The 17,199-nt window shown below is 38.7% G+C and overlaps 1 protein-coding gene across 5 annotated transcripts in view; it reads left to right on the top strand.

The window, feature by feature from the left end:
- The window catches only part of PPP1R9A (protein phosphatase 1 regulatory subunit 9A), a gene marked incomplete at its 5' end in the record, with an annotated part of 310,569 nt that overhangs the window by 250,335 nt on the left and 43,035 nt on the right, over positions 1 to 17,199 (top strand). For all 5 annotated transcript variants that reach the window (XM_080818700.1, XM_080818701.1, XM_080818698.1 and 2 more), the window contains 4 exons: positions 7,555 to 7,608; positions 10,209 to 10,438; positions 11,943 to 12,039; positions 12,141 to 12,312. In XM_080818700.1, the coding sequence (XP_080674826.1) occupies positions 7,555 to 7,608; positions 10,209 to 10,438; positions 11,943 to 12,039; positions 12,141 to 12,312 (553 nt within the window). The remainder of the gene's footprint in view (positions 1 to 7,554; positions 7,609 to 10,208; positions 10,439 to 11,942; positions 12,040 to 12,140; positions 12,313 to 17,199) is intronic.

The raw sequence follows: 17,199 nt of genomic DNA on the forward strand, positions 1-17,199 counted from the left end.
TTGTAGTTGCTGGATAAACACACTTTTGTAAACATGTGTATGTATCTGCTTTTATAATGTAAATTTAAGTGAAGTACTTTGTTTTATTGTAAATTTTGAAAATATCTTGGAGCTCTTTCAGTACAAAACTTTAGCAACTTAAGTTTATTGTTATAATTATTCAGGGTTTAATATATCTCACCTCATTTTATGCTTTATGATTATTTTGATTGATTTTTTGGTCAGGATTATCTAAGTTTTTAAAAAATGATTCTCTATTTCTATAATTTTCAAAATTAAGAACAAAATGATACCATGTGGAGTTCTAAAAACAATACCATTTGAATCTTTTTGATAAAATCTTGGTTTCTAAGATAAGATTGTTGTTAATATTTAATTGTCACATTTTCAGTTAGCTTTATAATACTATGTGCAATAAATTGTTAGACTCTGGCTTACTCAGTTTCACCTGTTATTTTCTCTACACCAGATTTTCTCATTTCACGGAGTATAATATCCTTGAGTAATGTATTATGTACTCATGGAGGTTGTTATAGCTTTCATGGGCTTCCTATACTGAGAATGGGAAAATCTAATTTTCATGACATAAGAATGATAGTTAGTTGGGTTTATTATTTTGATTCATTGTTTTTTTTTTTTTTCCTGACAGTGTTGTAGGGTAGGCTTCTCTGTTGAGCTAGGTGCATACTGTAAGAACGAAAGCGTAATGCCAACCTGGCATTTGGATACTTGTATTATTTTAGTCTTGTATTTTACATTTTTAATCACAATTTCTTCAAGTAGGCTTCCTTTCATTGAGGTTTTTTTTTTTTTCTTTCAATTTGCTTTCCTTGTTTTATGTTTGTGTTTTGGTTTGGTTTTACTTAATATTTTCTTCAGTTTCTGTTACTTTTATCTCTGTTGCTGTTTCTTTTCTAGAAACACTTTGTCTTCTGTATTAATTATTTTGCTCATATTTTCTTTGCTATTTTTCTATCTGAGGTGGTTTTCAAATGTGTCCTCTCATATCAATGATTCAGTTTTCTGTAGCATTAAGTATGCTTTTAACTTCAAGTTCACTTATGCTTTTTAGCACCTCTAACATCACTTAATTCCCTTACAACATTTTTAGTTTCCCCACTCTCTATCCATTCTTTGTGCTCCTTCACTTTCTATCGTGGTAATCCAGAGAATTACCTTAAAATATTTTTATTTATGGGCTACCTCATTTTATAGTGCAGTTTTTTTTTTTTAATTTTATTTATTTATTTGTCAGAGAGAGAGTGGGAGAGAGAGTGAGCGAGCATAGGCAGAGGCAGAGGGAGAAGCAGGCTCCCTGCCAAGCAAGGAGCCCGATGTGGGACTCGATCCCAGGACGCTGGGATCATGACCTGAGCCAAAGGCAGCTGCTTAACCAACTGAGCCACCCAGGCATCCCTGGGCTACCCCATTTTCTCAGTTTACTTGAGTTTTCAAGTTGATATTCTCTTTACCGTCCCTTGAAATATTTAGTAATAGGCTCAGTTTTGCCTTTTTCTCCTGTATTTATCTGGAAGTGAGACAAAAACTTGTTTGTATAGTCAGCTGTCATCCATTTCTTAAATTATGTATCCCATATCTAGACTCCCATCAGGAGGACATATCTGTGTGCCTCATTTCCTGTCTGGTTGCTATTTTCTGGCAGTCTCTCATCTAGTGCACTTCTCTGTGCTTCGGTGAAATACTTCCAAATCTTCCACTCAGTTCTCTAAATTAAAGGGGGGAGAAAAAAAGATGATCCCCTGCTCTCAAAACCCTTACTAGGACCACCCCTATCTTTACTGTTCCACTTTGGGGTCTGGAACTCAAAGTATACGGTGTGCCACTGTTCAGCCACCTTCCTGCATTATTTTCCTCTTCTGGTAGTTGCTTTCTGAATGAATGTGGAATCCTGAGAGAGTTGGAGAACCTGGTCTGATGGCAGTAAAGGTTGCCTGGGAAAGACAGTAAAGGTTGCCCAGCTTTCTCACTGGATAGACTTGGGATCTTCAGCAGTCATTGAGGATGGACAGACCATCTCTCTGTCCTTGGAGTGAAGCTTGGATACTTTTCTTAATTCAACTTTGTGACTCTTTCATGTTCTAGTTACAGTTTAGTGTCCATTTGAACTTGTGAGTTTTTTCTTGCCCCCCCCCTTTTTTTTAAATGTGATTTCACTGGAAATTTAGTGGGGAAAAGGAAGAGGCTGACTCAGAAACTGCTGGTCAGGAGACATTTAAACCAGTTGTCTAGTGTTTCCCATCACACTCCTCCTCAGTGGTCATGAGGGTCTTGAGGGAAAAAATGGAGTCTAAAAATTGTGCTATTTTACTTTGCTTAAGTCATAGAAAATGTATGAAAAATAATCTAGAGAAAGTTGTAAGTGCCTTAGATGATAATATAAAGTTATCTTTATGGAACTTTCCATTAACATGTAGAGAAGCTATAAAATAGTTTATCTAAAATAGTGTACTTAGCAGCAAACAGATACTTCTTTAAAAAAGAAAGTATAATTACATGCTTTCACCTACATCCATTTTCATCTACATCATTAATAACTAGTTTATGAATACCTACTTGGAGAGTGGCCTTGTTGGAGTAGCTCACCCAAGCCTACATATGCTGCAATTAGTGGTACCATTCAGATTAGATTATTATACTATTCAATCACCTAACTTGAGCTAATTTTGCATAAACTGTTCCCTGAGAAAAACACTCGATAGTGTAAAGATTGGTACTATATATAAAGCTTTGAGCAGAAATTATAAAGGAATATGATGTAGCTTTATTTTTAACAGCACCTGGGTATAGGCAAAAACAGCCATGATTCCTTCTTTTATGGAGCCTACCCTGTCATAGGTAAGACAAAGTTCAATCAAATAATCACACTGATAATTATAAAAAGTTTGATTCCAGTACTGAAACCACTTTATAAAGTTCTATGCAAATATCGTGTATTATTTCACCCTTGTAAAGTAGAACAGAGAATGTTGCTCTTACCCGATTGTAAGCTCTCTGGCACTAGAGATCTCTTAAAATCTTTGCTGCAAAGACAGTGTTTTGCACTTTCTAAAGAAAAATGTTTCCCATTCTTGCACGGGATAGGTAAAGAAAGTGTAGAAGTTCAGTCTCTCCATTTCTGTTTCTGCGTAAGGATGTTTCTATTTCTAGCGCAGTTAAATTTGGATTGTATTGATTCAGGAATAGGGTACATGTTCCATATTCATCTTTATTTTGAAAGAAATAAACAAAATGGACACAGCAGGCACACCTGCAGAGTGTTACGTAAGAGCTGCTGTTCTCTGTAGGAGGCATGTGTTTATTTGTGCTGTTTGTGCTGTAACCCCAGGGTAGACATCTTTGGCATTCACGTTGAAAGATGACAGAAGAGATGAGATTGGTCTTTTAAGTTAAAACACTGACCTGCAATCCTTAACCTTTTCTTTTTATTTATATCCTGTCTTCCCAAGTATTCTCTCTAAATCTGGATTTTCTGAAGCTCCCAAATTCCAACAGGTGTTTCAGGCTCGGTTTCCACTAACCAATCCTGTTGACTCCCTGCCCTTGCCATCAGCCTGACCAATCTCAGAAGGTGATGTGCAAACGCTTGATCTGTCCTTTGGAAAGGTTATTAGACACATGGAGAGAGAACTGCTCTAGAATAAGAAAACACAACCTTTCACCAACTGTGCTTCTCTTGTCAAGTCACTTCACCTCTCTGAAAAGCAATTTTCTCTTCCTCTTTCTGTGAAATGGAGGTATCTCGCTCAGTCTCACCCTGCCCATTTGCCAAAGTGGGAGATAAAACAAAGAGGCCAAAGCCTAAGGGTCATCTGACCCAGCTATGGGAATAAAAGATTAATCAGGCTATCTTGGAGGAAGTTCCCTACCAAGTTTCTCTGGGGGTGATCTAAGAACTTCTCTCAGAAGGTGGTCTTTATTATAATCTCCTAAAGTAAGTATTTGGAAGGTAGATTCTGTGTCATGTGATGAGCACAGCTCACTGTGTCATTAGGTCAGTGCTAGTTGGATAACGAGGGAGGGAAAAAAACTGTATTGCAAAGCTGATTAGGTGCAGGGTGAAGGGGTTAAGAGAGGAAAGGGAGTCAGACCTGAGATATTTTCCACGCCAGCATCTGCTTCCCCTGGGAACTTGAAGAAGCCATGTAACTTCTCTGAGCCTGTGTTCCCATCTGAACAATGAGGTGGACCCTACCTGTCCGCCTTCCCTCACAGGCTCATTTGCAATGATAAAAAAGGAGATGATAAAAGAGATAAAGCATCTCACACATGTAAGACATTTAGTGGAAAGAACTGTGAACTGAAGTGTTCAAAACCCAGCTCAGACACTCATTAGCTCTGCAGCGCGCACTACTGAAGCAGTTTCCCGCTACGTAAAATGAAGGTTCGATTAGTTTTGATATTTTTCCTACTAATAGAGATGGGTTTGTAGAAATTCTCTTAAAGTGCATACAGCCTTAAAACAATTACATGTCCTGTCATTTTAGTCCTTGGGAAGTTTAAGAAAATGTGCTAAAACTTTTGTCCATCTTCTGAGTAATGTCTGAATTTACAGGCCTCAGTCTGTTTTCCTGGATCCACAACATTTAGAGGTACCTAGTAGCACTCCAGGCTTTTATCAGTGCTCTCCCTTCACCACTAATGAGTGCCGCTGTCTTCTGTCACCCATTTTGGTGGGATGGGAGGGTGGGATGCCTGGAGGTCAACCTGGCCGCTTCAGTTTTCCTAGGGTTTGCCTGCATGTTGTCAGTGGATTAATCTCTATATGCATTCAGAGGAATAAACATGCTCACCCGAGACAAGGATTTCTAGGCTCTGCAGCCATGACAACCATCTCCCATCTCTTCATTTCGTAAATGTCACACCTGTAGTATTTGCAAGGGCCTTGGAGTTCTTCCCATCTAGCCCTCTCAATTTTCCTATGGGAAGCCAGGGCCCAGAGAAGCAGCTTTCTGTCGGTCACAGTGATCTGAACAAGGAAAATCCAAAGTCCCAACAACCTGCTTGGTTATCCTACGGTTGAACGAAGTCAGCCCCTGAGAAAATCAAACCTGGCACTTCCCCATGGTTGCAGCGTTCTTCGTAAAATCTGCCCTTTTGATTTTGTGCTACTCTTCAAATAGAAGCAGAGGTGTTTGTTTTATTGCAGGTGTGACATTTTACAGCATTTAGCACTTTTGACTAAGAAGTGCGGTTGTGGTAATTACATTTGAGTTCTTCGGATCATTCTTGTCTTCGCCTGGGCTAACTTTAAACGGCTTATTCTGTGCTAGCCATTGTGCTAGCCACTTTACGTGGGTTATCTCATTCAGGCTTCCAGTAAAGAAGGTCATGACCTATGAGGAACTCTACTGTACAGGTGAGCAAAGTGAAGGTAAGAGAGGTGAAGGGACTGTCCAGCGTCATGGAGTTCATGCACGGTAGGCCCGAGATGAATTCAGTCTACCTTCACACTTGGCCATGGTAGAAAGATCAAGGAGTCACTCTTCTGGTCAGTAACAATTCCAGATACTTCAGAATCATCTACGCACGGGCTTTTGCTGGCATTTGCTGGATGTACATAGCGGCTCTTCAATAAATGCCTATTGAATCAATCCTTATTTTCAAAGGGAAATGGAACCGGATCAGGAACCAGAAGGTCTAGGCTCTAGTCGTGGTTCTAACAGCAATTCACTGTAACAACTAAGCCTCGTCAGTTTTCATCCACGTGCCCTGGTTTTCCACATCTTCGAGGGAGTCCCTAAATGTCAGGATTGGTGATTCTGCAAGTAGTGTGCTCTCTATAGGGCTCAGAGCTGGAGTAAGCATACCCTGGGCATTTGAGCATGTCAGGCCGGCTTGCCTGAGAGAGTCATCCAGGCTTTGTTGGTAAAACCTCATGAGCGAGGTGGAAGGCAGCTGCAGTGAATTTGGTGTGGCACTTGCCACTCTCTTGCGCTGAGCAGCTCCTTAAAGTAGGCAGGTGAAACGTCGTACCACTAAGGCTATGGAGAGAAACCGGGAGCACCAGGACTGCCTCTCTGGGGCCTCCTAAAAGAATGCCAGCTGCACAGAGAATCCTTCCTCTCTAGAAACCGTTAGAGCTCAGGAGCCCCTGGGAACCCACGAGGGTGAAAGGAGCAAGAGCCACACTGACCAGACTGCGGGAGTGTGCTGATCAGGAAGTGGTAAAGTAAGAGAAATGGTGTGAGTGGGGCAGAATCAGATTTAAAAGTTTCAACCCCCCACCCCCACCCCACCCCAGGACCAAGACAGTAGCTGAGCCATAGCAGTGTAGACCACAGGACCTTAAACATAACAGGAGATTGGAGAGTGTGGGGGAAGGAGCATTCCTCTCCATCCTTCCCCCATGCCCTTGTCAGCAGGCTGAAAACCAGGGTCTGGTAAGAAAACTTGGATTTATTTGATCATAGCAATATCAGATATTTGCAGCCCTTCTGATACAATTCTAAATATGAAATGCTCTGAAAACTGATTGTTTCATATAATTTTGTGGCAAATCATTTGGTGGTTAACCTGACCAAAACAGACAGGATGCTGTGTATAGTCTCTATTATCTACCTCACTTAGTGGGAAATACTATGTTGGGTGGCAAAAATGCTCCTGTATTTGATCACAGAGTGCCTCCATGGGCAGGCTGTGGGCAATAGGCAATTTATGGAAAATGCCTCTCCCTGCCTTTCTGAAATTGGAAAGATTCTGAATTCCAAAAACATCTGGCCCCAAGGATTTCGGAGAAGAGACTTTCAACCCGTAAATTGTTTTCTGTAAATCTTGGTGCATTTCTTTAACCCTTCAGGAAAGGAATGTTCCGTTTGTTCTTCTCACCCTTACAGAGAAAACAACGTGGGGGGAGGGGAGAAGCAAAACAAATGTAAGCGGTGGCTCGCGGGCTAATAAGCTGCAGCCAAAGCTTTTGGGGGGGGTCTAGGTCCTCCATCGGAGTCGATTTTGGGGGGGGACAGAAATCTGCATCTGTACCTTTCCTGCAATTTAAAAAAAAAAAAAAAAAATCACCGATGTCGTTGTGGAACCGCAGCATCCTGGTCTTCGTCTGGCAGCTGCCGGAGCCGCGTAGGAGCTGCTCGGCCTTCGGTGTGTGGGACTCGCGGAACCATGGCGCCATCTTTCTTCCAGATTGGGAATCGCATCCTCGCCCTGCCGCGGGCCCACTTCCCTGCGGGAACCGTGCTGTCCACCAGGCTCTGGGCTCTAAAACCATTCTCTGGCACCCAAATCCCAGAGGAAGAGCTGCAGAGAGGGCTAGAAAATGTGTTGTCTTTTCTTTAGTCCCCGAGCAATTAAATTCGCAGCCTAATCCGTTAGGGAGTATGGGCCACAGACCCCACGTTTCATTAGTGTGCACCTAGTGAGTCATTTTACACACTAGACATTTTAATTTACAGCCTGCTGCATTGCAGCACTTTTCTGGGCCTTCTCTGCCATGGGATAAGGTATTCTTCTAGCCACCAGGGCTTCCAAAATATAGATACACTTTCTTAGTTCAGATTTTTTTTCTTTCTTTTCAATTTCCAGTTGCAAATCAAACACGCAGTTACAGAAGCAGAGATTCAAAAGTTGAAGACCAAGGTAAGCACCGTTAAGTGGTGTTTGAATTGTGCTTTTTACACTTCGGATGCTGTGAATAAATTCAGCCCTAGGACTAAAGGATTTGTTCCCGTGCATTTGCAAGAGTACAAATGTGAGAGGCTTTTCCACTGTTAGATATGTAGACAGACCTGCCAGGGAGACACATCCCCCAGGGGGTAAACACCACCATACTCCCTCAGCCAAGAAAGCACCGCATTTTAAAAATGCATATTTACATATTTGCCCGTATGTGGCCACTTCCCTCTGAGATTTCCTCAAAAAATTAAATATTGCTAATGGTTCTAGCATCCGAGTTATGTTTTGACCACTAAGTATGCTGTTCTTATTATACAAGTTATTACCCTGTATCTCTTTCTCTTTATTTAAGTAGGTTTATTCATTTACTTATTTTTAACTTACTTGTCAGAAACAATGTATTTCAATGTAGCACATTAATACTTTTTCATAGAAAAAAATTCCAATTTCTAATAATTAAATATTATGAAATTTAATATAATGTGTGAATAATTGATTTTTAAATGCCAGATGCTACTGGAAATTTTTAGACAAGTTTAGTTTGCATTATTTAAATTTGTGGGGGGGAAAGCAGGTCTTGATAAAAGGGAGTATGTATTTTTAGTTTATATATGAAATATTACAAGATTCAAAAGGGCACACTTAGTTGGTAAATTATAAGGTACTTGTAAATTCCTTGAATTGTGTCTAGGTTTATCAAATATGTAATTTCAAGGATTTAAAAATATTCTTGAATTACCTTAAAAATAATATTCTTTAGTGTTCTTATGGTCTTTTAAAAACTAAGACATAATTTCTCCCCCCACCACTAATGATCTGTTTTCCTGTTCACATTGAACAATTATTTTGGTTTTTCCATGTGTTTTAAATGGAGATGAATTAGCAGGGCTATTTTGGTTAAATGGTATTCTCAGCTAATAACTCTGTAGCTCTTTAGTCAAAACATGTCTATACATCATTCGTGGTGTCAGCCAAGCTCTGTGAATAATCATTTTTAAATTAATAGTGGTTGGTAAATAAACAACTTGAATACAAAACATTGCTTAATAAAAGATGCAGGAAAAACCTATCTCGTTTTAAATTGCTATTGTTTCTTAGCACAGAATGGAAGAATAGATTTTTTTTTTTTAATTGTTGGTTATAACCAGGGAAAAAAATTCCCCTGTGGCTTGTAAGTGCTTTAACAAAACTTATGTGTTAGACCAGAAACATTTAATTTAGAAATCCTATAAATTAGTATTTTGTATTTCTCTCTTTATTATACTGGCATGTAATATCTATAGTAGCTTACTTTGTTGTGACTCTTTACATCCATGTTGATAATAGAATTCCTAATTTTGAAATGTTTTTGATTTTTTTTTACTTTGTAATCTGTTTTGTCAATGTATTTAGTTTAAAATATGCATTAAAAGATACATATATATATTTATTTGCTGAATGAAATGTGGTATGGTCTGGGGATGTCTTCGGTTTTGAAAATTGTTAGTTTATAATGACTCCGCATCCTTTTGAACTTGAAAGGAAGCATGTGGACTAGATGAAGCACTAGTTTAAAGATCCATTATTGTGAATAAATGACATTTGACCCCTCACCTAAAGGATCAGCCTTGAGTTCCTGTAAAAATAATGGGGTCGGACTAGTATACTATCTATTCCCAGGAGTCCCTGCAAGCAGAAACACAAGAAGCTGCGTTTTTTAGTCCATCAGACGGATTTAAAATAAGTCAGCAATAACTTATATTTTTTACTTGTACTATCTTTTACACTTTTATGCAAATTAAAGTTTATCAGGCTCTGGAAATTCAGAACACCGCCAGCAAAATAATGAGCTACAGACTGTGTTCGTGTCAGTTGAAATAAAAGATATAATCATATTATTAAAAAGGATAAAAGCCAAAGTAAAAATAACTAACATTTATCAGATTATGCCCAAGGAGCTGTTCCAGGCATGCCGTTGTGTTACCTCACAATTCTGTCTTATAGATAATATACCTGAGTCTTAGAGAGCTTCCGTTACTTACTTGCCCAAGGTTTAAAGGCCAATAATGGTAGAGCTGGACTTCGACTCTAAACTGAATGACTCCAGAGACCCCTTCTTAACTAGTAGACCAAACTGCTTCGGCCCCTCTCTCCTTCCCAGTGTGCCTCCCCCGCTTCACTTTGCAGTTAGCCTTTTATATCTAATTATGTGTAGGAAAAACAGCTGAAAGAAGGTACGTTGAAGTTCACTGGCTAGAATCCAGTCAAACTGTAAAACAGTCCGTTCTGCTCACAGAATTTCAAACCACATGGGGCAATGGGAAGATCAGAGGAGGTGAAATCAAATCCCGGTTTTGTTATCTATCAGATGTGTGACCTTGGTTGGACAAAACATTTCCCTCTTCAAGGCTTCCATTTCGTAATCTCTGAAATGCTGAAAATAAGCCTTGCTCTTCTCATCTCAAGGTTCTAAATGATTGAGTATATGTGGCAGTGGAACTTAATTTAAAACATGCTATAAAAACATGACGGATTTTGCTATAGAATACCCAGATTATCCTTGCCTTGACATTTGCTTTATCCAGCTGCAAGCAGCAGAAAATGAGAAAGTGAGGTGGGAACTAGAAAAAACCCAACTCCAGCAGAATATAGAAGAGAATAAAGAGAGAATGCTGAAGTTGGAGAGCTACTGGATTGAGGCTCAGACCTTATGCCACACGGTGAACGAGCACCTCAAGGAGACTCAAAGCCAGTATCAGGCCTTGGAGAAGAAATACAACAAGGCAAAGAAATTGATCAAGGATTTTCAACAAAAGTAAGCAGCTTCTAATGACGAACGAATTGTGTGCATCTAAAGAGGGCTTACATCCAGTAATCTTATAACATCTAACAGAATAGAAAAGATTATCTTGGTGATCCTTTAAGCAGAGTTATAAAGCATTTAGACGTTCACTTTGGAAATCCCTTCTATCATTTTTTCATGCGAGATTATATTTTGTTTATTTTAGAGTTTTTTGGCTCTCAGTTACCTTCCCCCCCGTTTCTCTTTGATAGTTTGTTACTCCTAATAACTATGAGAACATTTGAATCTCTGTCCTTTTGGCAGCAGCTCTGAGGAGAAAGCAAGAAGCCCAGTTGAAGTCATGCAGAGTGACTGACCATGAAAAGCAGTAACTGGGGCCTTGAGGAGGTTGTTTCTGTCTCTTTTCTCAGCATCAGGGACTGCAGAACTTTCCCACCTCAGATAGTGTAAACCTTGACTAGCGAGACCCCTTGCCCTGCCATTTTCCCTTGCTCACAAGGAGAATCCCGAGGGGCTCAGTTCGCTGCAGTGAGAGTCTAGCCGCAAACTTGGCTTTTGAATCTCATCAGCTCTTTCCACACGAATGCTGCTTTGCTTCCCTCTGTTGGATTTTGGTGTAATTTCAGGGAGCTGGTTACTTAAGGATTTTTTCATCGGGAACTTCAGGTGCCTCTGGACAGCCAGAGCAATACAGTCTTGCCCGACCACTTCTGGTCTTCGTGCCAAGCCTTAGAAGCTAAGCGTATGTGTAAGATTCCCGATGTCTCCTTTATTTCCTATCTCCGAAACCATGTTTTTCACATTTAAAGGAGACTGCTATAAAATGTTGATTATGGAAAAGGGGAAATTACTCTTTGTGGTCTGAATCTAGTACATCACTATTTCAACTCTTCCTGCCAAAAATGTCATCCCTAATTGTGTCTCATTTGATAAATTTGTAGTAAGTGTTGCCGGATTTGCAGGTTGCATTCCAGGCTCCCAAAAGGGAGAGATTTTCTCTTCCTCATATTAACTTCCGGTGTGCAAGTGACGGCTCCCCCTCAGTGTTTCTGACCTGCCCAGTCCTTCACCACTGTTATTCATAGAAAGCAAATTGTAATTATCTTCTGTAAACTCTTACCATCCAGTCCTATTGGTTTATGAAGTACATGGCTTTGTAAATACGGAATTGTAGCTATCCGACATAGAATCATCTGCACTAAGTTACCCAAGGTAGGTCATTAGTTCAGTAGCTTCTCTCTAAATCTGTGTGGGTGTTCAAGAATCAGGAGTTAACAAATGAAAATCACAGAAGCAGAATCAAAGCATTCTTCTTTCATTTAGGAACCATTAAAATGTTTTATTTGCTTTCGTTCCTAGATGCCTTTTTTCGAACTGTGATTGAAGTGTTGTTTATTTAAATAGCTGCCCAGTTGTTTGTCCCACTGTGCAGTTTATTGCTTCAGATAAGAACTTCCACGTGTTTTCTCATTTATTGAGTTTTTGATGCCATCAGATCTTTTATTTTCTTCTTAAGAGAACTTGATTTCATCAAGAGACAGGAAGCAGAAAGAAAGAAAATAGAAGATTTGGAAAAAGCTCATCTTGTGGAAGTTCAAGGTCTGCAAGTACGGGTGAGTTATGTGCTCAAAACCACTAAGTAATAGGATGGTTTGGCTGAGTACTTAGGAGTGCTGGCTTCGAGGTTTATGGATGGATTTTCTTTTCCCCTTAGATTAGAGATTTGGAAGCTGAGGTGTTCCGACTACTGAAGCAAAATGGGACTCAAGTTAACAACAACAACAACATCTTTGAGAGAAGAACATCTCTTGGTGATGTCTCTAAAGGAGATACCATGGAGAATTTGGATGTCAAGCAGACATCTTGTCCAGATGGCCTAAGTCAAGGTTTGTTTAAACTAACCACAAAAATTATTTCCAGTAACTATAAAATTGAGTCTTACATTCTTCGTTTTCTTACCCGGAGATTTCAAAGTTGAGACAGCCTTCCTGCCATGAGAAAGAAGAAAAGGTTTATCAAAATAAGAACCTATCATTTAGCTCTTGTTTTATCAAAAACCAATGCCTTGATGAAAGGAAATAACAAAATTGCAACTTAAGCCAATTATTTTTTTAAGTCATGATAATATTGACAGACTTAATGAACTACCTTAAAAAGAATAAGTAAATAAACTACCCTAACATGATAGTTCATCTAGGATGAGCTACAACTTATGTATTAATAAGTAAATCTTATAATTTTTAAGTCATTAGAACGAAAATCTTTTTCCTAACATCAGAAGGCTGACTATCTACTTTTAGCACTTGGAATTCATTGAGTTACAAAGTTCTGTATACTTTTATGGTTTTACTTTGGTGTCCTCTCTATACTTCTCAGTTTTTCCTGTCAAAGAGCAAATAAGATTCAAAACACTGGAAACATTTGTTCTTGTAAATGTTTGTCTTGTTTTATGTACCAGCCATAAAACGATCACTTGTTTTCCTATGCAAACACACATCCATACAGAGGTTATGTGTATATGAATGTGAATGAATGCTTTAATGTCTATAGTACATTTATAAATTAGAAAATGTGTAAGAATTTATAAAGATAAATACACAGGAGGATATAAAACCTTTGGTTTCATCTTTTAAAGTTTTTACCTAATAGTCCTCGGAAAAAGTGAAAGTAAAAGAATGTTGTGAATCAGCGCTGTCATGATAGGACAGACAGCTCACAGGCAGCGATCTGACATGCAGGAAAACTGTTCACTAATGAGCTGTATAATTCTCTGATGTTCTTTCTCACATATTAAAATGTCTCCAATGAGACTTCTCTTGATACACAAGTGTTTATATCATATCATTAACTTTTAGAATTGCATTCTTAGCCATTAAAAATGAAAAGTATTGGAAATTAAAGTGAGATCTAGAACTTTGAGACCATTTACTACAGTTGTATCCTTTTGCTGGGCTTTCCCTTAATAAATATAATGGGTACATCTTGACTCCTGGGTAGCTTAAAGAGGAATGTTTAGCAAGGGTGTTACCACTAACTGAAGAGCTATGTGTCTTCAGGAAGGTCATTTAGCATCTCTGGATTGGTTTTACTATGCATAATATAAAAATAGTCACACTTGTTTTTTCTCCATACTAACAGGTGTTTTGAAGTTATATGACTTTGTCACTGAGGTGAATCAATCTTTTATAGGATTATAATTGTTATATCAGGAACTTTAGAAGATTGATTTCTAAAGAAAAATCAGGAAAAAAAATCAGTGTTTTTTTCACCTTTTGGAATATTTGAATTCCATTAAATTAATTGTAGTTTATAATAAATATGTGTTTCTGCTGTGACATGCACCAGGTGTGATTCGTAAACCAGTGGCTTTCCAATGTTCAGTTCATTTCTGTTCATTTGTTTCCATTCAGAAATCTGTATCTTGTCAAACATATAATTAATGGTATTTATTAAATTATGAGACTACAGAAGATCAACAAACTCTACTATTAACATGCTGATTTGGATCAAAACCTTATATTTCTTCTGAACCCTTTTCCTATTCTACACCCTCCATTTTGCCACATAATTATCAGTTTCCCTAGCAACACTGTCGGTTCACAGTGAGATGCAAAGACTACTAATTCTTACTGAAACCAATCCATGCTTGTGCAGTGGAGGTAGAATCAGTCATCTTAGACATTAGTAGCATACATATCAAGCGCTTGCTCTTCCAGTTTTGCTGCCGAGGACAGTCAGTGATAAATCCCCTTGAATTTCAATTGCTTGATCACATAAACTAAAATGGCTTGGTCAGTAGCTAGATAGGAATGCTCTGGAAAGCACTTTTCTAAATTGATCCTTTGCTTCTGTTGCTAGGGAACGCTGAAGTCCTAGAGGTTTAGAAAAGGAAGTTAAACTGAGGACCAAACAAAGGCTATTCGGCACTTAAAGATCCCCTCCCCTCCCCTCCTACATACCTTTTTGCAGCAGGAAGGGTATAGCGGTTGCCATCAGCCCTGCTAGTTTCTGCCCCTCAGATGCGGTGCCTTTTCTTCCCACTTCCTATGGACTGTCCAGTTTTGACTTGCCTTCTGAACACTGGAGTGTTTTATTGATAAGATGAATGGTTTAGCAGATCTTTAGGTCTTGAGGCTTAGTGAAGCAAAAGGATGATCAATTAAAGTCATTGAAAAACTATGTTAGAACGCAATACTGAAAGAAAGAGAACAGAAGGAGAGAATGTAGGGGGCAGAATGGGAGGAGGAGGAAAGGAAGAGCCCACATGCAGTCGTTTCTTCACAAGGAATCATGTTCTTCTAAGAATGAACTTCCCAGATGAGGAAGGATTAATTATGTGACTCTAGGTATTGAATTTATGTTAAGTTTTCAGAGTGATAAAATCATTTTTCAAACCATGCAGAAATTTACCATAGTTACAATTCTATTTGAACACTATTTGTGTGGTTCTCTCTATAAACCAAACCTACTCAAGTAGCTCATTAAAATTTTGATAGATTATACAAAGCCATTAATATGCTCTAATACATCTTTTATCATAATACATAAAGCAAATATAACATTTTTTTAACCAGGAGCCATGACAGACCCTTATTAAGGATTATTACCTAATTATTAAGAGTTATTAATTAACACTTATTATTCATTAACTAGAACACATTGTTTTACCTGTGTTCCAGGATGTGAAAAGTAATTATTTTGCCCTCCTGTCATTTTTTTGTTGTTGTCATTTCTTAGTGCCTGAGTAGTGCTAGTCTATGTATGTCCTCTATCCAGGAGCCCTAAGTGAGTAGAAGTGTCTGCGACTGCCCAGGGATTTGAGTCATGATTAGAGTAAGAGCAGAGAACGGGTTAGAGAGATCTTGGAAGAAAAGGGTTGTAGTCTTCGTTTGATTAGATTCCTTGGAAAACTCCACTCAACAACATGAACTTCCCGCACTTCAGATATTCCGGGATCCTTAAGATGATACTGTTTTTGGCTTCAAATATTGTAAAGGCTCTTGTGAAAGGTTCTGCATATTTCATAGAGATAATGAAAGAAAAACTAGGACTAATTGGTAGAAGTTACGTATGAAGGGAGATTATCACTATCCTGCCTCGAGAGGTTAGAAGTAAGTACGACACCTTTAGGCAAGTGTTTTGAACACTGAAAGCCTGGTGCCGCACTCACTTGTAAGAGGAAGGATGGCTCTTAGACAGAAAGAACGGTGTTTGTCCCTGCCAGTCGTACAACAAGGCCTGCCATTTGTAGGGCGAGGGAGGTGAATGGTTTGGTAGAAGACAAATACATAGATGAGATAAACATTTTAAGAGATGAGAGGGAGGGGCACCTGGGTGGCTCAGTCATTGAGCGTCTGCCTTCAGCTGGGGGTCATGATCCCAGGATCCTGGGATCGAGCCCCATGTCAGGCTCCCTGCTCCGTGGGAAGCCTGCTTCTCCCTCTCCCGCTCCCCCTGCTTGTGTTTCCTCTCTCGCTGTGTCTCTGTCTGTCAAATAAATAAATAAAATCTTTAAAAAAGAAAAAGAAGAGATGAGAGGGAGTTGAAGAAGAGGAAAAACATGAATAAAATTAGAATAATTTTTTTTTTCTGATTCATAGATCTTATGTTAAAGAATGAGACCTTATGTTAAAGGTCTGCTTCAGGGTATTCTTGGAGTAAAAGTAGGCTTTGAGTGCCTGAGAAGAAGTCGTAGCTATTTCCGTAAGCACTGGGTCCCGTTAGTAGTTCTCAGGCACAGGAACTGGGTCACTTGTGGGTTTGTGAAGGTAGTTCAAGTATCCCTGTGAGGTTTGGATATTACTACCAAATCCTTCTTCTTTCTCATACCCGTCTACTCACCTAGTGGGCCACTAGTTAGAAAACACTGAATGTTATCTTCCCTAAAGTGTGAACATTGAAGGATTATATAAAGCCTTTTATTCTTAGTTCCTTTAGTTAGTTAGTATTCCTTAGCTCTAACAAGAACTGAGCCAGAAGAAAAAGGCTGAAGGTTCAAGATGGCAGATTGTGGCAAAGACTAGACTTTCAGCATAGATTGTATGTAGAATTAAATAATTAAATAATGCATAATTTGAAGCAAAGAGTGCTATTAATATTGATAACACCTTTAGAGTAAATCCACTGATAATTGTTATTAGGACATTTTCACACAGTGACCCTCAGTGTAGACTAATGGCATCACACAAATATGTAGTGCAGTGTTCAGTAAAACCGAATTAAATTATTGGGGAGAGTATGGATAAGACATGACGTACTCAGCTATCCGTTGATCTAGTTTGGTGCTCAGATGCTCTTTCATGTATAGCAGGTTAAATTTCTTAACCATGTTCAAAGAGAGATGTGTTTCAAGTAAGTCTCACCCTGTAATTGTGGAGTTATCTGTTACTTCTTTTGGTTTTGTCAGTTTCGGCTTTATGGGTCTGAGGTGATGTTAATAGGCACATACAGTTTAGAATTGTCATTTCTTCTTGGTAGATTGACCTTTGATCATCAGAGAATGTTTCTACTTTTAGTAATTCACCTTAATATCTGCCTTGTCTGGTATTTGAAGAGCTGTATCAGCTTTCTTTTGGTTAGTGTTTGTATGGTATATCATTTTCTTTTACTGTAAACTTTGTGTCTTTTGTACCAGTATATAGATGTTTATTTTTTATTACAATCTCTCAATCTTTTTAAGTTTTCCCAATTCTTTATTTTTAAGATGCATTTAGAAAGTTATTTATTTACTGATACGTTGAGTTTAAAGCTAAGCTCTTACTATTTGTTTCTAA

Source organism: Martes martes (assembly GCF_963455335.1).
Source record: "Martes martes genome assembly, chromosome: 11".
NCBI classification, from domain to species: Eukaryota; Metazoa; Chordata; class Mammalia; order Carnivora; family Mustelidae; genus Martes; species Martes martes.